The 23,556-nt window shown below is 49.2% G+C and overlaps 2 protein-coding genes across 2 annotated transcripts; both read left to right on the forward strand.

Moving 5' to 3' along the window:
* Positions 1 to 384: 384 nt before the first annotated feature.
* Positions 385 to 2,307, forward strand: LOC119879117 (alpha-1-antiproteinase-like). Its single transcript, XM_038589566.1, has 3 exons — positions 385 to 625; positions 1,095 to 1,243; positions 2,065 to 2,307. Exons 1-3 carry the CDS (start codon positions 400 to 402, stop codon positions 2,254 to 2,256), a joined length of 567 nt encoding a protein of 188 aa, XP_038445494.1. The 5' UTR covers positions 385 to 399; the 3' UTR covers positions 2,257 to 2,307.
* A 7,520-nt stretch (positions 2,308 to 9,827) lies between these two features.
* LOC119879116 (alpha-1-antiproteinase-like) lies at positions 9,828 to 14,952 on the forward strand. The gene is given in 6 exon segments (XM_038589565.1): positions 9,828 to 10,149; positions 10,152 to 10,425; positions 11,798 to 12,076; positions 13,181 to 13,293; positions 13,296 to 13,327; positions 14,761 to 14,952. Coding segments are annotated over 6 exon segments (1,212 nt in total).
* The last annotated feature ends 8,604 nt before the right edge of the window (positions 14,953 to 23,556 follow it).

Here is a 23,556-nt window from a genome sequence, read left to right on the forward strand (position 1 = left end):
GGCACAGGGCTCCAGGCCTGTTCCTGGGGCTCCCTGCCCCACCAGTGGGCACTGCCCCTCCCCTGTCCCAGGGCCAGCACCTGCCCTGGGGAACCGAGAAGGGGGACATGGGCTGCGGGCAAGGGGAGCGTGGCTGTGGAGTTAGAGGCCGGAGAGCTCAGGGCTAGATGGGAAGGGCCCGCCGGGACCCGGCTGGAAGAGCAGCAGCCCAGTGCACGTTGGGGGGCGCCTCGAGGAAGGTCTGGGTTCCTCTGTCACGAGACAGGGGCGGTTTGATGAGGTCCCCGGAGTGAAGCGACACGAGAGCCTGCAGCCCGGACTAGTGCACAGCTCCTAGCCGTGCGGCGCCCAAGCCCCAGGAACGCTCTATCGGTGTTGCCCCACAAAGCACTTGCACGCATGCATGAGGTGCATGAACACGGAAAAGGAATCAAAGACATTGCAAGTAGAATGAACACAGTTACTATCCAGAAGGACGCACAATACACACGCACACACACCAGTGAATGTGAAAATACAAGGAGCATAAGGTTACGCTTGAAAGAGCATTTGAAGACCTCTCCTACCCCCAGGCCTGCCCCCCAGCCCTGTGCTCCTTGCACCAAGGTCGAGGAAGGAGAACCAGGTGGGGCACATCCAGATCTGGTCACGTCAAGCCTCCTCCTCACTCTGGAAGACCCTTCTGGGGACCACACATTGTCCCCTCGGGAGGGGACAGCTGAGCTTTCAGCCCCTGTACTCACACATGCCTCACTGAGCTAATGTCCCCCGCCACCCGCACCACACCGACATTCCCCCCAGAGAAGTCCTGGTCTGGGGGCACCTGACCCTGCAGGGCAGTGTGCTCAGGGCTCCCCAGGGGAGTGCCTTGGAGGGCTGCTCAGAGGAGGCAGGACACAGCACTTGAGACTTTACAGGACAAGCCCACCCCTGTGCTTCTCTTGCCCCAGGGGCTGGAGAAGCTAGAATAGGATAAACCCACACCACACCCCAGTCCTCGTGTGGACAGGGAGAGGGGCCGCTGAGTGGGAGAAAGAACCAGAAATGAAGCACTCAACGTGTGAAACCCCTTTGTTTCCCAACCGTCCTGACAGGTCTGCCAGTTTGCGCTTGCCCAAACTGTCCATCTCTGGAAACCTACGATCTGAAAAACATCCTGAGCAAAATGGGCATCACCAAGGTCTTCAGCGCCGAGGCTGACCTCTCTGGGATCACTGAGGAAGGGCCCTTGATGCTGTCCAAGGTGAGTTGTCGCCAGGTGTCCAAGGACACAGCTCACAGGGGGTCTGGGGGAAGGGACAGAGGGACACAAGCACACCTGCAGACTGAGGTCCCCCAGGAGGGCCGTTGGAGCCACTCAAACAGGAGTGTGGGGCAGGTGACCCTGGAGGAGGTGGCCTCAAGAGCTTCTGGCATTTTGGGGATTTCCTCTGTGCTTGTGTCACTGACCCTCTGTGTCATCTTTGGCCAGGGCCTTCCCTCCTTTGAGCCTCCATGGACCCGTATTTACAAAGACAGGCTTGGGCTCAGGGATTTCAAAGGACTTTTGTCCCCTGTGTCAGTGACACCAGGAGCTATTGGCCAGCCACTGAGTCTGAGTTAACGAGGGATTTCACCTAGGGAGGCCATTTATTCAGGAAAATTGCAGGTGACCAAAGACACAACCACAGTTCAACGGCAGGCTGGGATCTGACTGCTGGTGTAGACCAGGCACAGGGAAGGTCCCCCTCCGAGTCCTGGGCCCCAGGGCACTGGACATCTGAAAACTGGAACCGAGGCAGGAGCCATGGGGACGAAGGGCAGGGAAGTCTCCCTGCTGAGGCTGTGGTTCCCAGGGAGGCGGTGGAGGCTGGTGAGGAAGGAGAGTGAGGGTCGGCCGGTGGAGTCAGGAGAGGCCTGGGAAGGTGGTGAAGGCCTGTGTGCCTGCAGGGAGGGAGGCCGTGGATGGGGAAGGACCTGCCAGGAGGGAGAGAGGCCTGAGTGAGCCCCTCCCTGGGCCCTGCTCCCAGGCCAGGGAAGGGGAGCACCCCACTCAGATCAGCCTGCTGTGCTCCATCCCCACAGGGGCTGCACAAGGCCGTGCTGACCATCGACGAGAAAGGGACTGAAGCTGCGGGAGCCACCTTTCTGGAAGCCATCCCCATGTCCATGCCGCCCAGTGTCGACTTCAACAAGCCTTTCCTCATCATCATCGTCGACAGAGACACCAAGAGTCCCCTCTTCATGGGAAAGGTGGTGAACCCCACCCAAAAGTAACTGCCTTGTGGGTCAGGTCCCTTCCAGATACCATTAAAGAGTGACCCACCCAGGCTCCAGTGTGACATGTGACTCCTTCAGCCCCTCATGTCTTGAGTCTCTGTCTCCAACCCCAGGAGGCGAGAGGCAGAGGTGGGGGTGGGGGGGAGGTCCCAGCCATCACTGTGCACCTGCTGTCTTATTCTGCATGAGGCGTCTACACTGTCCGGGTGCCCTGCGAGGCTGGGAGGAAGGGTTGCCTTTGCCCCAGTCACTGTGGAAAAGCTCTAGGCTCGAATCTTACCTGGGAATCCCCAAGGGGCATGGCAAGGGCTCAGATACCAACCTGCAGCTCCCACCTCCACCAGCCTCCTCCTCTTGCTAAGCCCCCGGGGCCCGCTGTGTGCAGAGTGACCCCCCCTGAGAGCCCCTCGGCCTGCAGGGCTGCCAGCACCGACCACGAGGCTGCCTCCCTGTGGCTCCCAGAGCCTTCAGCTCACACAGGGGCTCGGAGCTGCCCCATCTCCAGCCGTAAAGAGACAATATTCGGTCCCCTTCTCATCCCACCCTGTCACCTAAGCTAAGCTTGGGCTCCCATCACTCAAAGGTCTTTCCTGCCAAAAGCTAGGGTTGATTCTTTTTTTTTTTTTCTTTTGAGATTTTATTTATTTATTTGACAGAGAGAGAGAGAGAAAGTATGAGCAGGCGGGGAGGCAGAGGGAAGGGAGAAGCAGACTCCCTGCTGAGCAGGAAGCCCAACATAGGGCTTGATCTCAATACTCTGGGACCATGACCTGAGCTGAAGGCAAAGGCTTAACCACCTGAGCCACCCAGGCACCCCCCCAGGGTTGATTCTTCCTGGAGACTTTCTCCATGGGGCTAGGCTGGGAATACACATCTTCCGTCTTTGTCCTTCTGTCTCTGCTCAGGGACCTTCAGACACAATACCGGTCTTCCACTTCCTCTTCTCTCCAGGTGGGTCTCTGGGTCCTGGTCTGCGTCACCTGCTCAGACTCATCCCGAACTGCCAGCCCCACCCTCCAAGACACTTACCCTGTGTGTCGTCTTCTTCCCAATCATGTGGCCAAGTTGTGGCTCTGCAAAGTTATTACAATGATTTCATGGTCGTGGGAGGGGAAGTAGGCCATCAGCCCCACTAGCCCTACCTGCCCTCCCTTGACTAAGCTCTGACAGGAGACATTTTTCATATTGCCTTGATCCTGCCCCGTGGCCCTCCCCCTGGTCCTCAGAGGGAAACCACAACTCCCACACCACAGCTAGTGGCCATCCCAGGAGCAGCCCTTTCACTAAGGGCCATGTGGCTCTTTCTCATCCTACAGAGTCCCCACTGAAGGGTTATTACGGCGGTCAAGAGGTCCTGCAGGAACCCAGCCCGAGGGAGCCCTTGTCCCTGGGAAGGACTGCCCCAACCCGTAAAAAAACAGTAATTCCCACCTAAGTCACTCATGGGGACCGAATGTATATCTACACAACTGGGTGGAATCATATGATATTTAAATCATTTATTTATTTATTTAATATTTAAACCTTTTAAGTCAGAATGGCTACATGTGTGCAACTCCACATAATTCAATATAATGGATAAAAATTCAGCTGCCTCCCAGGGAAGTCTAATGTCGTCCTGATTTTTCTCTGGCTGGACACTGCGAACCTGCGCAAGTTCCATGCCCGAGACAACCGTTGTCAGACACCTGGAATGAGGCCAGAGTGAGAGCAAGTTCAGAGTTGGCAGCGTCCCAGCTGTGTGACGTTAGCAAAGTCGCCAAGCCTCTCTGGGCCTCGCATCTTCATCACGGTTAAACACCCATTTTGAGTTGGTGTATGCTTCCAAGCAGGGACTCAAAACACCTTTCAAAGGGGAGCAGAGCCAGGTGTCGATGTAAGGGACGACATTGGTGACATTCATGAGCTCCCCTGTAAGCCTGGTGCCCTGCTAGGGGCTAAGCAGGCATTTTCCCGTTTCCTCCTCCTAGCAGCGCTGTGGAGCGGCTCTGCTCTCATGTGCCCATTCTCCAGAGGAAGAAACTGAGGCTCAGAAAGGCTGCCTGTCTTGCTCAAGGTCACAGAGCTAATAAGTGGCAGAGCTGGCTTTGGGAGCGCTACTTGTCCCTGCACACCTCACCGCATCACCCACGCTCCCTCCCAGACAACCACAAGCTAGATTCCTGCCCCACCGTGAGAAATGCTGGGGGGCATAGCCACCTGCCGAGGACACCTGCACGACAAAACACCCTCTGCCCCGGAGGGAAAGCAGCTGACTTGTGGGAGCCCTTCCCACCGGAGGTTGAAGAGCTCACAGCCTTCAGCAAACAGGCTGCATCACACTGCACACACCCCACACTGGGGAGGGAGGGAGCAGATGCAAAGGCCAGCTGGACCCCTGGAGCCCAGGGAAAGACCAAGAAGGTGGATGCGCTGAGGGCACTCACCTAAGAAACCATCATTCCACTTCAGAGAATGGCCTGCAGTTACATGTGTCTGGGCTCTGGTGGCAGAAACCCAATTCAAGTCCCCAGGGAGCACTTGACTGGCTCCTGGGAACCAACAGGGTCCATTCCCGGGTGGGCAAACCATCAAGGCAGCCTTGTGGTAAGAGGACAGGAGAAGCTTCTGCTCTGCCTGTTCTTTGAACTGCATTCACTGTCTAGGCTGACCCTCAAGCCCAATCCCCGAAGGACACAGGCTACAATTCGTTATCCCCCATTTACGGACAGAGGTTAGACGATCTGCCCGGCACAGGCCTAGAAATCAGGTGCCGTGCTCAGGCCCAGGCTGTCCCGTTCATCTCAGATCTCAGGGGCGAGTCCAACCTCCCGGTCCACACTGGATGCACCTGTCTGGCCTAACGCCAGCTGAGGCATGGTGGCCAAGGGCTCTGCCCAGGTGAGCAGGTGCCGGAGACTCTCGGGAGGCAGGGCTGAGTCCCCGGGGCCCAAGGTAACAGGGGGACAGACAGTCCTGCAGGGAGGGCCTGGCCCCAGCGGGGCTGATGGCCAGTGACCAGGGACATTTGTTCTTAGAAGTCAAAGCTGCCTTTCCACGACAGGTGCCCACTCCCTGTGCTGGAAGTCACCTCCGCGCTGTATTACTCGGGCCACATTTCAGGAGGGCTGGTAAGGGCAGAGTAAAAGAAATCGCTCTGATGGCTTACACACATGTCTGACTTCCTCTGACTCTTGATTTGGGGGCAGAAAATCAGCAGAGGGATGAACGACAGATATTTGCACATTTTGTTCGTGAAGACCTGAGCTGGGGGTCAGATGGCCTTGGGATCTTGTCACGGCTCTACCACAAACTAACATGCCCTGGGAGCTGGGGAAGTCACCACCCCTCTGGGAGCCTCGCTTTTCTCACCAGTAAAATGGGAGCACTAAGGTTCCAAGGGTTTTGATATTCTTTAAGATACTAAGCACCTCAGGGCAGCCCAGTGCAGATCTTCCCCATGATTCTCCTGAGCCTCGGCACTTGGCAGGTGCCCGTCACCTCCTTTCTGTGCCCAGACAGACTTTGGAGCCCAAAGGACATGGACTCCAGCTCCCAATGTGAAGATTCCAAGGGCTGAGTCCCTGGCAGTCACAAGTCCAGTGACATCAGACGGTTGATGCTCAGCAGAGGTCAATCATGTATCAGACACAATTCTAGGCTCTGGGGAGATTATAATTCATTTTCTCCTCTCAACAGCTCTGTGAGGACAGCATCAAGACGAAATAAATACTTAGTCTTGCATGGCCATGGGGCTCCCAGCACCCCACCCTTCTGATGGCTCTTGCACCTGCTGATTCTGCTGGACTAGGCCATTTCAAAGGAGAACAGCAAGGCCCTCCGATGATATCAGGCATGCCCAGGCTGCACTCTGGAAGCCCCCCAGGCTGATTTCCTGCAGTGGACGTGGTTGTGGGCCCACAGGACTGGGTGTCCCAGTCCCCTGAGACTGCCCTATAAATAAGGGAAGCCCCAGGAGCCGTTGCGAGACACCTGCAGTGAGCGGCCAGCCCAGCCAGCCTCTCTGGGCAACCAGTGCATTCTACTGAGTGAGTCCCTTCCCATCAGCCTCCTCCTGAGCTGACATGGTCAGCGAGGCGGGGGCCCCTGTGACAGGATTATTATGTCCACTCAGCAGAGGAGCAAACTGAGGCACCGATAGTGGATTATTATGTCCACTCAGCAGAGGAGGCAAACTGAGCAAACCGATCAGAGGTTTGGCTCTGATTTGCCGGGCTCAGGACTGGCAGGCAGGCAGCGGAGCCTTGGCCGTTCTGCTCAGCACCACCAGTGGGGAGGATGGAATCGCGCCATTCAAAGGCCCCCAGCACATAGTAGGCCCGCTATCGCGATGCATGCTGCTGGGTGGGGCTGCTGGGGGATTGCCTTCGCCTTCTCCCACCCTCCCCAGGTTTGGAAAGGACCCTGTGGTCCAGGTGGTCTTCACCTGTGTCTCTCCCACCTGCAGGTGGCAGGGACAAGTCCCCTTGGAGGGTCCCTTCCATGCTCCTCAACACGCTTCTCCAACATGCGTCGGGATCCTTCTGTCTTACGTGGCTCCTTTTCAACTCCAGCCAGAGCCAGAGTCCTTGACCTTGCCCTGTAGATTCCATGCCCTTCACTTAACTATCTTACTGGAGAATGCCCATGCCCTTTTAGCTTTCCCCCAGGGTAGCCTGCTCCCCAGATTTCCAAAGGATGGCCCATGGTCCCCCCCCCCCACCACTCCCTGCACCCCACCCCCACCCCCCGCACAGTGGACCTTGGCCTTGGTCTTGTCACTGGAACTCCTCCTCTGCAAGGTTGAAGTGTATTCATTAACTCCTCAGATAACCCTGCTATCTTGTCTGTCACCTCCTCCCCTTTCTTATCTAGGTTCATGGCCCTTCTCCCACTCGTTGGCCCCTTACTGATTGTAAAAGTTTTCGTTTGCGAAACCCACCACCCTCTTCCCCCCAAAAGTGGATCTCTCGGGTCCCTTCTGGCCGTGAGTTTTGACCGCTAGCCCGGCTTCCCTCGCATCTCCAACAATCTCATTTTAAAGAGGAGGATCATATGCATGTTGGCCATGTCTATGTCTTCCTCTGTGAGATTTCTGTTCATGTCTTTTGCCCATTTCATGATTGGATTGTTTGTTTCTTTGGTGTTGAGTTTAATAAGTTCTTTATAGATCTTGGAAACTAGCCCTTTATCTGATATGTCATTTGCAAATATCTTCTCCCATTCTGTAGGTTGTCTTTGAGTTTTGTTGACTGTATCCTTTGCTGTGCAAAAGCTTCTTATCTTGATGAAGTCCCAATAGTTCATTTTTGCTTTTGTTTCTTGCCTTCGTGGATGTATCTTGCAAGAAGTTACTATGGCCGAGTTCAAAAAGGGTGTTGCCTGTGTTCTTCTCTAGGATTTTGATGGAATCTTGTCTCACATTTAGATCTTTCATCCATTTTGAGTTTATCTTTGTGTATGGTGCAAGAGAGTGGTCTAGTTTCATTCTTCTGCATGTGGATGTCCAATTTTCCCAGCACCATTTATTGAAGAGACTGTCTTTCTTCCAATGGATAGTCTTTCCTCCTTTATCGAATATTAGTTGCCCATAAAGTTCAGGGTCCACTTCTGGATTCTCTATTCTGTTCCACTGATCTGAACACCAATAAAAAAAAAAAAATAAAATAAAGAGGAGGATCAGAGAGATGAAAAATTTTTGCTCTGGGTCCGCAGCTAGTGAATGAGCGAAGCAGGTTAGAACCCAGGTCTGTCTGAAGCTAAAAAGTGGGCTTTTAACCACTTCCTCCCCACCACGTCACCCCTCTGTCCCCTTGAGGGTCCAGCATCTCCAAAGCCGCTGCCATCCAAGCACAGGCAGGGACTCGGGTGGTGTCCAGGGGTGTAGGTGAGCTGGCTGTGGGGACCACAGACGATTTGGGGGCTTAGATCTGGGACTCATCGTGAGGCCAGCTCAAGAAAGGCTCCTAGGGGCTATAGCTGTGCGTGAGTGTTTGGGAGGAACAGCCCTGACACTCAGAAGAGCTTGTCATAAAACTCCCAGGGCAGAAGAAACACAGGGGCATCTGAGTGTCAGGTGAGGAGATTTGCTGTGGTGTCCTGAAAGCCTGCCACAAAATGTCATAGCAGAATCCTGAGACCTCCCCGCTGACAGGGCTCCCACCCAAGAAGCATGGACACCCCAAACTAACTGGGACCAGTGGACTCTGTGCCCCAATGAACAATGAACTCACTTGACCTAGACCTGCTCTGAAATGAGACGTCTGTCCACCTAGGGAAAAGGAGGCCTCCCAAGGACACACGGCCTTGAATCCCTCCTCCCCCTGCACAAGGGCACTTTGACCCCAGAGGACACTGGAAACGTCTGACAATTTTTTGATTGTCATACCTGCAAGTGGGGACATTGCTACTGGCATCAAGTTTTGTCTAGGATGCGTCTAAACATCCTCTAATGCACGGGACAGCCCCTCACAGCATAGAATCTTCCAGCTCAGAGTATCAATGGTACTGAGCTTGAGACCCCTGACTCCCGCTGTGCTCAGCCTCAGAAGCAGCCAAGTTCCCGCTTCAGGGAGGTAGTTATCAGGCGAACCTGACCTTGTACAGAGCACCAGGCACAAAGCCTGCAGACCTGCCTGGTGCCAGCGCTGCTTGGCCAGCCGTGTGGCCTTCAGAAAGTCCCTGAACTGCGTGCTCTCCAAGCCCCAAGTCATCGAAACAGAAGTTAATGCCTCTGAGCACCGTGAGGTGAAGGGGCCTCAGTGCTTTTGTCAGCAGCATCCCCCAGACTCGGAACATTGTAGGGTCAGATCATAATCCACGCCAGGCTCAGATGCCTCTACCCGAGGGCTGCAGCAGCTGCAAGGAAAGGGAGCAGGAAGTGTAGGGAGTCAGGGAGAGTTTGGGCCACAGTCAGCCAGGTTGGGTTTCTGTCTCTGTGTCACTGGGCAAGTGCTTACCTCTTCCGGACAACAGCCTCATGCCAATGGGGGCCAACGGGGGACTATTCCAGATCCAGTCATCCCTGTACCTGCTTCCTGGGTAATCGTGCACCCGTACATCATGCTTCCTGTGCCTCAATTTCCCATTATGCAAAACAGGGGCATGGCGCTTGCGCACAGGGCAAGGGCCACTGCAGGTGGTTGTACGGCCGTCAAGAGCGTGAACTCCCATCACCCAGCTGGCCCGGGTCTGTGATTCTCCTCCTGCTACTTTCCTGCTCTGTGGCCTTGGGCAGGTGGCTTAAACCTCTCTGGCCTTCGGTCTCCTCATCAGAGAATGGACAACTGTCCCAGGTCATAGGTCATTACAAGAGGGCAACGAGATGAGACGGCGCAGTGCCTAGAACGGGGGTCGGCACGTGGCGAGCCCTGCGAGGGCCTTGCTACTGTTCTGTCCTGTGATGAGGACGTAGGAAAGTGCTTGGCCGGGGCCAGGACACAGGAGAGGTTCAGCAAACTCTGTGTTCTACATGGTGTCAGTCAGCGGCCGGGGGACTCAACCGCGTGGCCTGACCTGGGCGGGTGCCCCTTCTCTCTCTCCCTCTCTCCCTCTCTCCCTCTCTCCCTCTCTCCCTCTCTTGCAGGACAATGCCATCCTCCATCCCCTGGGTTCTCCTCCTGCTGGCAGGTCTGTGCTATCAGGTTCCTGGCTCCCTGCTCGCCCCCAGGCAGGATCACAGTCTCCATCAGCATGGACGCTTCCCCAACATAGCCACCAAACTGGACAACTTTGCCTTCAGCCTGTACCGCAGACTGGCCCCAAAATCCAACAACAACATCTTCTTCTCCCCCGTGAGCATCCCTACAGCCTTCACAAAGCTCTCCCTGGGGACCAAAGGGAACACTGGCACCCAGATCCTACAGGGCCTAGATTTTAACTTCAAGGAGACAGCTAAGGCCAATACCCACAATGCTTGCAGCATTTCCTTGACACCTTCAACTTGTCAGCCAGCCAGTTCCAGCTGACCAGCACAAGTGTGTTATTCATGGATAAAAATCTGAAGCAAGTGCATGAGTTTTTGGAGGATGTCACAAAGCTGTATCACTTCTCCGTCAACTTCAGAGACACAGAGGAGGCCACGAAACAGATCAACCAGTACATAGAGAAGGGAACCCAAGGAAAAATTGTGGATTTGGTCCAAGATCTTGACAGAGACACAACTCTTATTCTGGTGAATTACATTCTTTCACGATAGGTTTTACCACCAGCCTGAGCTGGTTTGAAAGGAAACACGCAAAAATATTCTAACAAGTCTAAGCTTTACTGGGAAGTGCAGGATGGGGTATGGCGGTGCATCTCTGCATGCGTGACTCAGTTTCCCCACACACAACCACTGTCATACTTTCTGTGATCAACTAAGGTCAGGAGATGACAGGTTGGACAGTCTTATTGTCATCTTCTCTGCAGGATTTTTCAGAGCCTTTAATGTCCCACTGTGCCCTGTCAATCTCTACCAAGGAGGGAGGTCAAATAAGCAGCTTTAGGAGAGTGTAGGAGGGAATGAGGTTTCTTGGGTCACATTTGTGACAACGCCAGTGCAGTGGGAGGAGGGACAGATTTGGAGTCAGAAACACCAGGTTTCCAATCCTTCCTCTGCTGATTATTAGCTACGTGACTGTGGGCAAGTCATTGCACCACTTTGAGGTTCCAGCTTCCTCTCTGCAATAAGGGCATGATAGTACCCTTGTTGTCAGTTTTCTGTGGGGACTGAACACCTTACAAGGAACACGGGATCTCACGCTCACACAGCAGGTGCTCAGCTGACCTTGAAACCCAGCCTGACCTCCTCCCTAAGGGATGGCCATGTGGGGGGCCTGGGAGGCTTCAGAGGGCACTGTGAGGTAGAGGAACAGGGGCTGGGGCGGGGAAGGGAAGAGCCAGGCCAGAGCTGCCTCCTTCACTGTGCGGGCTCCTCGCTCTGGAGGCAACAGGATGATGGAGAGCCCGGGGCCAGGGTGGGCAGGTCTCTTGGCTCTGCTGGAGGGCTTCTGGAAGGTCTGGCCCCTCTCCAGCCTCAGTGTCCATCTCTGTCCAATGGGAGAGTTGGGCGCAGGGGTCCCTGAGGCACCCTCCCACTCTGACTTGCCCAGACAGGAGGTTCTCTTGACGTGGGGGTCGGGGGCAGCTGCCCAGGCACCTGCGTCCTGCACAGTGGTCCAGGGAAAGCCTTGGAGTGGGGGCGAGAGGGATTCCCTGAATGACAAGAACCTCCCACAAAAAAGGGGCAGGGGTATGTGGACAGTGAGGTGCTGAGTAGGACTTCGGGAGTTTCCAACTACACCTAATAATTTTCGTTAATCATCTTCAGGCCATCCACAAGCCAACATCAAATCCACATCAAAATGCTTGCTCTGTCCACCCAAGTTGGTGCCATGTGGCTTCTGCAGTATATACATTCTAGAACCTCCTCTAGCCTCAGTACAAGCCCATGAAGCCTTTCAGTAACCTGATGGGATCCTTGTAACCCCAATTGACAGGTGATGCAGCTGAGCCTCAGAGACAAGCGCCTGACCTGGGCACTCCTCCTGGCACGCTTATGCACATCTCCCACTTTCAACTTTCCAGGCAAATGGGAGGATAACTTCAAGTTTGAGCACATCGTGGAAGGAAACTTCTACGTGAGTGAAAACACCAAAATCAAGGTGCTCATGATGAGCCGCCTGGGCATGTTTGACCTCCACTGGGAAAAGGAGCTTTCCAGTTGGCTGCTGAGGCAGAGCTGCCAGGGCAGAGTCAGCGCCTTCTTGATCCTGCCCAACCTCAAGAAGAGGCAGCAGCTGGAGAGCAAGCTGGCCAAGGAGGTCCTGGCCAAGTTCCTGGAAAAAAGACAAGCCAGGTGATCCTCAAACTGGAGAATGACCAGGGAGCGGCCACGGCAGGCCTGGCCAGGCGGGGAGGCTGGACACACACCCCGGGGGCTGCACCACTGCGCCCGACTCTGTGCTCCAGACACGGGCCCGCAACACTCACACGGCACAGGGCTCCAGGCCTGTTCCGGGGGGACTCCCTGCCCCACCGTGGACATGGCCCTCCCCTGTCCCAGGGCTAGCACATGCCTCAGGGAACCGAGAAGGGGGACACAGAGCAAGGTCTGGGTTCCTCTGTCGCTAGACCGGGGCGGTTTGATGAGGTCCCCGGAATGAAGCGACACGAGAGCCTGCAGCCCGGACTAGTGCACAGCTCCTAGCCGTGTGGTGCCCAAGCCCCGGGAACGCTCTATCGTGTGTGCCCCACAACGCATTTGCACGTATGCATGAGGTGCATGAACACGCAAAAGGAAGACATTGCAAGTAGAATGAACACAGTTACTATCAGGAACAACGCACAATACACACGCACACACACCAGTGAATGTGAAAATACAAGGAGCGTAAAGTTACGCTTGAAAGAGCATTTGAAGACCTCTCCTACCCCCAGCCCTGCCCCCCAGTCCTGTGCTCCTTGCACCAAGGTCGAGGAAGGAGAACCAGGTGGGGTACATCCCAGATCTGGTCACGTCAAGCCTCCTCCTCACTCTGGAAGACCCTTCTGGGACCACATATTGTCCCCTTGGGAGGGGACAGCTGAGCTTTCAGCCCCTGCACTCACACATGCCTCACTGAGCTAATGTCCCCCGCCACCCGCACCACACCGACGTTCCCCCCGGAGAAGTACTGGTCTGGAGGCACCTGACCCTGCAGGGCAGTGTGCTCAGGGCTCCCCAGGGGAGTGCCTTGGAGGGCTGCTCAGAGGAGGCAGGACACAGCGCCTGAGACTTTACAGGACAAGCCCACCCCTGTGCTTCTCTTGCCCCAGGGGCTGGAGAAGCTAGAAATAGGATAAACCCATGCACACCCCCCAGTCTTCGTGTGGACAGGGAGAGGGGCCACTGAGCGGGAGAAACAGCCAGAAATGAAGCACTCAACTGTGAAACGCCTTTGTTTCCCAACCGTCCTGACAGGTCTGCCAGTTTGCGCTTGCCCAAACTGTCCATCTCTGGAACCTACGATCTGAAAAGCGTCCTGAGCAAAATGGGCATCACCAAGGTCTTCAGCGCTGAGGCTGACCTCTCTGAGACACTGAGGAAGGGCCCTTGATGCTGTCCAAGGTGGGTTGTCGCCAGGTGTCCAAGGACACAGCTCACAGGGGGTCTGGGGGAAGGGACAGAGGGACACAAGCACACCTGCAGACTGAGGTCCCCCAGGAGGGCCGTTGGAGCCACTCAAACAGGAGTGTGGGCAGGTGACCCTGGAGGAGGTGGCCTCAAGAGCTTCTAGCATTTTGGGGATTTCCTCTGTGCTTGTGTCACTGACCCTCTGTGTCATGTTTGGCCAGGGCTTTCCCTCTTTTGGGCCTCCATGGACCCATATTTACAAAGACAGGCTTGGGCTCAGGGATTTCAAAGGACTTTTGTCCCCTGTGTCAGTGACACCAGGAGCTATTGGCCAACCACTGAGTCTGAGTTAACGAGGGATTTCACCTAGGGAGGCCATTTATTCAGGAAAGTTGCAGGTGACCAAAGACACAACCACAGTTCAATTGCCGGCTGGGATCTGAGTGCTGGTGTGGACCAGGCACAGGGAAAGTCCCTCTCCGAGTCCTGGGCCCCAGGGCACTGGACATCTGAAATTGGAACCAAGGCAGGAGCCATTGGGATGAAGGTCAGGGAAGTCTCCCTGCTGAGGCTGTGGCTGCTTCCCAGGGAGGCGGTGGAGGCTGGTGAGGAAGGAGAAGTGAGGGTCGGCCAGTGGAGTCAGAAGAGGCCTGGGAAGGTGGTGAAGGCCTGTGTGCCTGCAGGGAGGGAGGCCGTGGATGGGGAAGGACCTGCCAGGAAGGAGAGAGGCCTGGGTATGATCATGAGACACAAAGAAGGAGCCAGACCCATAGGGGAAAATGGTTAAGGAGAAGTGTCCTCAAAGATGTTAGGTAACCAGTTGACCCATAATTACTAGAGAAAGAACTCTGACTTATTAGGTCCCATTCACACATACACATAAACACACACACACACACATGCATACGCAGGCGCACACATGCATTATGCACTCACATATGTTTATTGAGCACCTATGCTACTGAGGCTCCTCACATGAAGCACCTTAGTAGTCCTGGGAGTCCATACGGGATAGGTCTCATTTTCTCATATAGGAAATCAGAGTTTTGAGAAGAGTAGTCATCTCCTTGAAGTGACACAGTTAGTTAGGGGGGAAAATGGGATTTAAACCCAGATCCTTGTGATGGAAAGTCATATTTTTTCTACTACAGCATGATGATTCAGTTGTGAATGTTGTGATCCTTTAATAAAAATGCTCAAATGGTAGACACCCAGCCAGCAATTCTGCTCATTTGTCATTGTTTTCAGTCTTATTTCAAGGAAATGCTAGGAATACCCAAGTTTTCAATGGGGCTTTGGAAAGATCCCCTCCTTGAGGCCCCAGAACAGCTCTCATCTCATCACATTGGGCTTTGTTCCCCGCTCTGGGTGGGAGATGGTGAAGCCTGTCTCTGCCTCAAACAGGTCCGTCTGTCTCTTCCCTCCAGGCCATGCATAAGGCTATGCTGAGCATCGATGAGAATGTAACAGAATATTCTGGAGTCATCCCTTCAGAAGAGAACACCTGGTCTAAGCATCTGTCCATCTTGTTCAACTGGCCCTTCTTAGTCATCATCAAGGATGAGAACACCAACATTCCTCTCTTCATGGGAAAGATGGTGAACCCCATGCAGAAATGACTGGCTTTCTGGGTTCAACCATACTCTTTCAGGTCAGGCCCCCTCCCTAGATGACATTAAAGAATTGTGGACCTGGCCCAAGCATGAGTGTGAGGAGCACGTCCCTAATCTTCTTATCTTGAGGTCTCCTCTATATGTGTGGGGTCTGGATCATAGTAAGATTCATGTATTTACTTAATTCATATGCATTGGGCATGTACATCATCCAGGCACTGTGCTAGGCAAGATGAAATGCTGGCTGAAACCCACAGTTTAATAACAGACATGGAAAGTCAGCAATGGCAGGAGATGGGCTTCTCTGAAAGTGGGTCAGGATACCTAATTAATTGTTTAGGTATTGGTAGGAGTGTGACAAGCAAAGAGGAAAGAGAAGAGACTAAGCCAGGTAGATCATTCAACAAGGAAGAAGCTCTGGGGTCTACACTCATGCCCGGTCTGGGGGCACTGTGCTCAGGGCTCCCCATGGGGATTGTGATTGTTCACAATCAGACAGAGTGTTAAAGACTCACACCCACAGTAAATATTGGTGTTTGAAACTCTGGTTAGATCACACGGTAAAACAACATTACAACAATACAACATTGTTGTTAAAAAACAACAATGCCCTTGAAGGAAGCATTGGTTAATGCATCTTTTGATGCCAAAGTGGGTAAGGTCTCTCTAAACAAGATGAAAACTCATAAGTCATAAAAGTAAGACTTGATATATTTGACTTTATAAAATGCAAACTGTATGGCAACAAAATATGTCATTCACTTCACTGAGAAGATATAGTGATTATAAATATTTATGCAGCCAGCATCAGAGCTCTTAAATATGTGAAGCAAGCATTGATAGACTTGAAGGGAGAAATAGCAACCCAGTAATAGAAGATTCAATAATCCGCTTCCAATAATCAATAGGAAATCAGAAAGGAGAACATTAAGGAGAAGAATGACTTGAATCATACTAGAGCCTAGCTGGGTTAATAAATATACACAAAACACTCCACCCAATGACTGCACAATAGACATTTTCTTCAAGTGCCCAGGGAACATTCTCTATGGTAGACCATATATTAGGCCACAAAACAAGTTTTAGGAAATTTGCAAAGACTGTAATCATACAAAGTACTTTTCCAACCACAAAACTAAAAAATCAGTAGCAGAAGGAAACCTGGAAAATCTAGAAATTTATGGAGATTACGATTCTTAAACAACCAATCGGTCAAAGAGGAGGTCACAAGAGAAATTAGAAACTATTTGGAAGTGAAATTAGAAATTAAATGGAAGTGAAAATACAACAAGCCAAGACTCACAAGATGCAGCCAAAGCAGTACTCAGAGGGAAATTTGTAGCTGTGAGCATTTACATTACAAAGAGGAAAAATCAGATCAACAACCTAACTTCACACCTTAAGAAACTAGGGGGAAAAAAGGGAACAAACTGACCCAAAACTAGCAGAGGAAGAAAATAATAAAGGTTGAAGCAGAAATAAACAAAATAAAGAATTTTTTTAAAAGAAACAATAGCAACAATCAACAAAACCAAGAGTTGGTTCTTTGAAAAATTCAACAACATGGACAAAGCTTTAGCTAGACTGGCTAAGAAAAAACGAGAGAAGAATCAAACAATTAAAATCAGAAATGAAAGAGGGAACATTTTTAAAAAGATTTTATTTATTTATTCATGAGAGACACAGAGAAAGAGGCAGAGACACAGGCAGAGGGAGAAGCAGTTCTCCCCATGAGGAGCCCAATGCGGGACTCCATCCCAGGAACCCAGGATCACACCCTGAGCCAAAGGCAGACACTCTCTACTGAGCCACCTAAACATCCCTCTTTTTTTTTTAATTCAATTTGCCAACATAATAAATACATCATTAGTTTCAGATGTAGTTTTCAGTAATTCATCAGTTGCATAAAACACCCAGGGCTCATGACATCACACGCCCTCCTTAACGCTCATCACCCAGTTATCCCAACTCCCCACCCACTTCCCCTCCAGCAACCCTCAGTTTATTTTCCAGAGTTAAAAGTCCCTCATGGCTTGACTTCCTTTCTGATTTTTTCCCATTCAGTTTCCAAGTGTAAAGGGGTAAAGGCAAATACCATGAAAAATTCCAACGCCAACGAATTGATACTCTGGATACAGTAAAGAAATTCCTAGAAATGCACAATCTATCGAGAATGAATCATAAAGAGATAGAAGATTGACAATGATACTAGTTACACCTGATGTGTAACTAAGAAGGTAATTGAATCAATAATCAAAATCTCCCAACGAAGAAAACCCTGGACTCCACGGCTTCACTGTCTCATTTTACCAGACATTTAAAGAAGAATTACACAGACTGAACCACTTTCTTACAGCATACACAAAAATAAACTAAAAATGGATTAAAGATCTAAATGTGAGATCTGAAACTATTAAAACTCCTAAAAGAAAACATAGACAGTAATCCTTTGTACATTAGCCTTAGCAGATGTCCAAGAAAAACAAAAGTAAAAATAAACCATTGGGACCACACCAAAATAAAAACTTCTGTACAGCAAAGGAAACCATCAACAAAACAAAAAGCCAACCTATTGAGTGGAAGGAGATATATGCAAATGCCATATCCAATAAGGAGTTAATATCCAAAATGTGTAAAGAACTTACACAACTCAACCCAAAAAAAAACAATGTACTAAATTTGAAAGTGGCCGGTGGACCTGAGTAGACATTTTTCCAAAGAAGACATCCAGATGACCAACAGATTTATGAAGAGATGCTCAACATCACTCATCATCAGGGAAATGCAAATCAAAACCACAAAGAGATGTCACCTCACACCTGTCCGAATGGCTAGTATCAAAAAGACAAGTAATAGCAGGTGTTAGTGAAGATGTGGAGAAAAGGGGACCCTCATGTACTGTTGGGAATGCAAACTGGTGCAGCCACTGTGGAAAAACAATTTCCTCAAAAACTTAAAAATGGAAATACCATACAATCCAGTAATTCCACTATCAGATATTTACCCAAAGAAAATGAAAACCCTAATTGGAAGAGATATATACACTCCTACATTTAGTGCAGCATTATTTACAATAGCCAAAATATGGAGGCAACCCAGATGTCCATCAATAGCTGAGGGGATAAAGAAAATGTGGTATATACATATATATAGTAGAATATTATTCAGTTATAAAAAAGAATGAGATCACCCCATTTGTGACAACGTGGTTAGACTAGAGGGTATTATGCTGAGTAAAATAAGTCAGACAGAGAAAGACAAATATATATTATTTCACTTCTATGTGGAACCTAAAGATAAAACAAATGGACAAACAAAAACACAAACAGAATCTTAAACACAGAGAACAAACTGGTCATTGTCAGAGTGCAAAGGAATAAAGAGATGGGTGAAACAGATAAAAGGGATTAAAAGGCATAAAGTTCCAGTTATAAAGCAGGTAAGTCAAGAAGATCAAATACAGCATAGGGAACACAATCAATAACACTGTAATAATGTTGTGTGGTGACAGATAGTGATCACACTTACCATGGTAGGAGTTGAGAAATGTAGAGATCTGTTAGTCACTGTCCTGGAACAAAAAAGAATTCACATAAATCCTCCACAAACTCTTCCCCAAAAATGGAAGAGGAGGGAATACTTCCTAATTCCTTTTATGAGGGAATACTTCCTAATTCACTTATTACTCTGATGCCAATCAGAGTAAAATAAAATTATTTATTTTAATTGCTTCTGATGCCAAAGCCAAACAATGGCACTATAAGAAAACCACAGACCAACATCTCTGATGAATATGGATGCAAAACTCCTCAACAGAATACTAGCAAAGACAACCCAACAGCACAGTAGAAGGATCATACACAAGGACCAAGTGGGGTTCATTCCTGGAATGCAACCTGGGGTAACATACAGAAATCAATCATTATAATTCATCTCATCAACAGAATGAAGAGAAAAAACACAAGATGGTCGCAGTTGATGCAGAGAAAATATCTGACAAAATTTCAAAACCCTCTCATGATAAAAACACTAAAAAAAAAAAAAAATACGAAATAGAAAGGAACTACCCTCAACATCATGAAGGCCATGTATGAGAAGCCTATAGCTAGAATCAGACTCAATGGGGACAGACTGAACATTTGCTTCAGGAACAAGATCAGGAACAAGCCCAGGATGCCTGCTTTGGCCTCTTCCATTTAACATAGTTGGGGAAGCAAAATAAGCCAGTCGTAGAAGGACAAACACTGTATGATTCCACTTCTGCGAGATCCCTAGAATATCAAAATCACAGAGACAAAAAATCAGAATGGTGGGGGCTGGGGTTGGAGGAGGAGATGGGAAGGCAGTGTTTACCGTGGACAGAGTTTTCAGTTTTGCAAGAGGGCAGAAGCTTCTGGGGATGGACGTTCGTGATGGTTGCACAACAATGTGAATGTCCTTAGTATTGCTGCGCCGTACACTTAAAAATGGTACGATGGCAAATTTTGTATGTGTCTTACCACAATGAAGGAACAACAGGATACAAATCAGGTTTAAATTTAATCGTAATGACAACTGCCAGACCACTATTTTCTAAAACAAGCCAGTGAAATTCCTGATATATGAAGCTGTTACTCCTAATTCTATGGTTTTAGTGATAATTTCACATTAATTCATTTTTTAAAAATTTATTCAACTTCGATACCAAAAAATGCCATAAACAAAGCCAAAGGACAGACTGAGAAATTTTGTAGGTGATATGACAAAGAGAGGATCATTTTAACTTTAAGAACTCTCTCAAATCTAAGGAGACAGGAAGTAATCCAGTAGGATTACAGGCAAAGGACTTAAGCAAGTAGAATGCAGAAAAATAAATATACATGGCCGATGGAAATAGAAAAGAATTCTCAACCCCACTCATAATTTAAAAAACATAAATCAGAGCACCACCTGCCCACCTATCAGATCGACACAAATGTGCAAGGTTGACGATACTCTACTGATTTCCCACGTGAAGAAACAGATATCATGCAATAGATGGGGGATGTTATCTCACAGGAAGATAGTTTTGTGGACATCTATTGAGTTAAAAAGTAGAAAAAAATCCAAGTTTTTTTAAAAAAGATTTTTATTATTTATTCATAAGAGACACAGAGACAGATGCAGAGACAGCGGCAGAGGGAAGAAGCAGGCTCCCTGCGGGGATCCTGATGTGGGACTCCATCCCAGGTCTCCAGGCTCACGACCTGAGTCAAAGGCAGACACTCAACCCCTGAGCCACCCAGGTGCCTAAAATCCAAGTTTTGATTCAGGAATTCCACTGTGAGGAATTCACCCCATGAAAATATTTACCAAAAAAAAAAAAAAAATGTAAGGGACCAAAGTTCTTTTTAATTGCAGCATTGTTTGAAGAGAAAAAAAAAACAGAAACAAACAACAACAAAAACCAACAACAAAACCCTAAATGTCCACCAATAAGGAATGACTACATAAAATTGGGTACATCTCTATTATGGAATGTCATGCAGTCTTTCAAAGTCATAGGACTAGATCTATACAGGCTGATAGGGAAAGATCTCTAAAAGAAAAATAGGAGCATTTTCTCACGTGCTTGTTGGCCATGTCTATGTCTTCTTTGGTGAAATTTCTGTTCATGTATTTTGCCCATTTCATGATTGGATTGTTTGTTTCTTGGGTGTTGAGTTTTATAAGTTCTTTTTTTTAATTTTTATTTATTTATGATAGTCACAGAGAGAGAGAGAGAGAGAGAGAGGCAGAGACACAGGCAGAGGGAGAAGCAGGCTCCATGCACCGGGAGCCCGACGTGGGATTCGATCCCGGGTCTCCAGGATCGCGCCCTGGGCCAAAGGCAGGCGCCAAACCGCTGCGCCACCCAAGGATCCCTTATAAGTTCTTTATAGGTCTTGGATACTAGCCCTTTATCTGATAGGTCATTTGCAAATACCTTCTCCCATTCTGTAGGTTGTCTTTTAGCTTTGTTGACTGTTTCTTTTGCTGTGCGGAAGCTTTTTATCTTGATGAAGTCCCAATAGTTCATTTTTGCCTTTGTTTCTCTGCCTTCATAGATGTATCTTGCAAGAAGTTGCTGTGGCCTAGTTCAAAAAACATGTTGCCTGTGTTCTCCTCTAGGATTTTGATGGATTCTGTCTCACATTTAGATCTTTCATCCCTTTGAGTTTATCTTTGTGTCTAGTGTAAGAGAATGGCTAGTGTCACTATTCTGCACGTGGATAGCACATCCAATTTTCCCAGCACCATTTGTGAAGAGACTGTCTTTTTTCCAGTTGCTAGTCTTTCCTGCTTTGTTGAATATTAGTTGACCATAAAGTTGAGGCGCTCCACTTCTGGATTCTCTATTCTGTTCCATTGATCTATGTGTCGGTTTTTTGTGCCAGGACCACCACGTCTTGATGATCACAGCTTTGTAGTACAACCTGAAATCTGGCATTGTGATGCCCCCAGCTCTGGTTTTCTTTTTCAATATTCCCCCTGGCTATTCGGGGTCTTTTCTGATTTCACACAAATCTTAAGATGATTTGTTCCAACTCTCTGAAGAAAGGCCATGGCTTTCAATTTTGATAGGGATTCATTAAAGTTGTAAATTGCCTGGGGTAGCATAGACATTTTCCACAATATTAATTCTTTAATCCATGAGCATGGATATTTTTTCCATCTCTTTGTGTCTTCCTCAATTTCTTTCAGAAGTGTTCTGTAGTTTTTAGGGTATAGATCCTTTACCTCTTGGTTAGGTTTATTCCTAGATGTCTGATGCTTTTGGGTGTGCAATTATAAATGAGATCGACTCCTTAATTTCTCTTTCTCAGTCTCATCCTTAGTGTATAGAAATGCCACTGACTTTTGGGCATTGATGTGGTATCCTGCCACACTGCCCAAATTGCTGTATGAGTTCTAGCAATCTTGGGGTGGATGTCTTTTGGGTTTTTCTATGTAGAGTATCATGTCATCTGCAAAGAGGGAGAGTTTGACTTCTTCTTTGCCATTTGGGTTGTTAAACTATATGTTGGCAAATTGAACTCCAATAAAAAATATACAAATAAAATAAAAAAGTCACAGGAATTAAACAATAAAGAAAAAATAGGGTAAAAAGCCAAAACACAGAATAGTGTACAAAGTATGATTTCTCCTGTGAACACACACATTCATTCATCTGACAATTATTACTGAGCATCTACTATGCAGCTGTGAACAAGACTGACAAAATCTTTGCCCACAGGAGCTCAATTGGGGATATAGGCAATAATCCTGGCAAGTCAATACCATGTGTAGAATAGGGGAAGGTTACAAATCTTAGAGCAAAAAATAATGCAGGTACGTGGGATGGGAAGAGTTGGATGTGAGACATGCTCAGAGTGATCAGGGAAGGCCTCACCAAGAAACCCAAGGCATATGAGAAAGTAAGCCATGCGGGTATCTGAAAGAAGAGCAGTCAGGCATAGTGAATAAGGTGATGCAAAGGCCCAGGGGCAGGAATGTCTGGCATGGTCAAGGGAAGCAAGGAGGCAGTGTGCCTAGAACAGGGGAGAATATAGACAGAGAGAGAGAGAGAGAGAGAGAAAGAGAAGAGGCTACAATGCTAACTGCAATCCCTGGCTTGGGGTGGGGGTGGGGGAGTCATACATTGAACACCTGTAATGGCTGGCTTTTGTTCTAAGTGAGCTAGAACCCCAAGAGGGAATCCAGCAGAGGCACAAAGTGATTTACTTTTTGACAGAATCATAAAAAGATGTGGGTGATAGAATCATAAACCATTTGTTTTCTTCTTTATGGTTTTCTATATTTAAAAGTATTAAATAGTTGGGTGTCTGGGTGGCTCAGTCAGTTAAGCGTCTGCCTTCAGCTCAGGTCATGGTCCCAGGGTCCTGGGATCAAGCCCTGCATCAGGTTCCCCACTCAGCAGGGAGTCTGCTTCTCCCCCTCCTCCTGCTCCTTTCCCCCCTTGTGCGTGCTCTCTCTCTCTCAAATGAATAAATAATTTTTAAAGTATTAAGTATGAATTTAAGAATAAAATGGAAGGAGGTTCTAGGAGATTAGGAAGATGGGCGGGCAAGAAGAAGCTCAAGGAAGCAGTTCTTTGTTAAGCAAAGAAGCAAGGGGGCCTGTCCTGAAGGAGGACATTCCCTCCAAAACATTTCCCCATGCTGTTAGTTTGTATTATGGGGGAAAAGGGTCCTTGGTGAAGTGGATCTGGAAAACTCTGGACAAGTGTGACTTCTCAACATCCTTCAAATATTACCATCCAAGTGGGAGGGAGAAGATGCAGTGTTTCCCGAACTTATTTGACCATGAAGCCCCATCTTTTTTCCCTATGAATCATCTCTAGGGTTCCTTGGAACACACTTTGCTAAATGCTGCTGTGGGTGAGGAGGCCCTTAGGTGAGGTCGTGACTAGGGTAACTGCATTTAGTTGGGTCACTCAGGCAGTGATCAGGGGAATCAATTGGCGAGGGAAGGTAAGGTGAGGAGGTCAGAGAGCTTACTCCCCTGTGATACACTGTCCCTTCTGGGCTAACATGCCGCTCTTCTTGAAGATAGTGATTTGAATACCAGATGCCCCTGCACTCAGAGACTCAGTGGCGCCCACTGAAAGCA

The sequence above is a fragment of the Canis lupus genome, unplaced genomic scaffold, assembly GCF_011100685.1.
Source record: "Canis lupus familiaris isolate Mischka breed German Shepherd unplaced genomic scaffold, alternate assembly UU_Cfam_GSD_1.0 chrUn_S297H457, whole genome shotgun sequence".
In the NCBI taxonomy this organism is placed as follows: Eukaryota; Metazoa; Chordata; class Mammalia; order Carnivora; family Canidae; genus Canis; species Canis lupus.

Coding starts and splice junctions, on each gene's coding strand:
- LOC119879117 (XM_038589566.1), top strand. CDS start 400: ATGCATGAGGTGCATGAACACGGAAAAGGAATCAAAGACATTGCAAGT. Junction 626..1,094: donor GGTCGAGGAAGGAGAACCAG/GTGGGGCACATC, acceptor CCGTCCTGACAG/GTCTGCCAGTTTGCGCTTGC. Junction 1,244..2,064: donor GGCCCTTGATGCTGTCCAAG/GTGAGTTGTCGC, acceptor CCATCCCCACAG/GGGCTGCACAAGGCCGTGCT.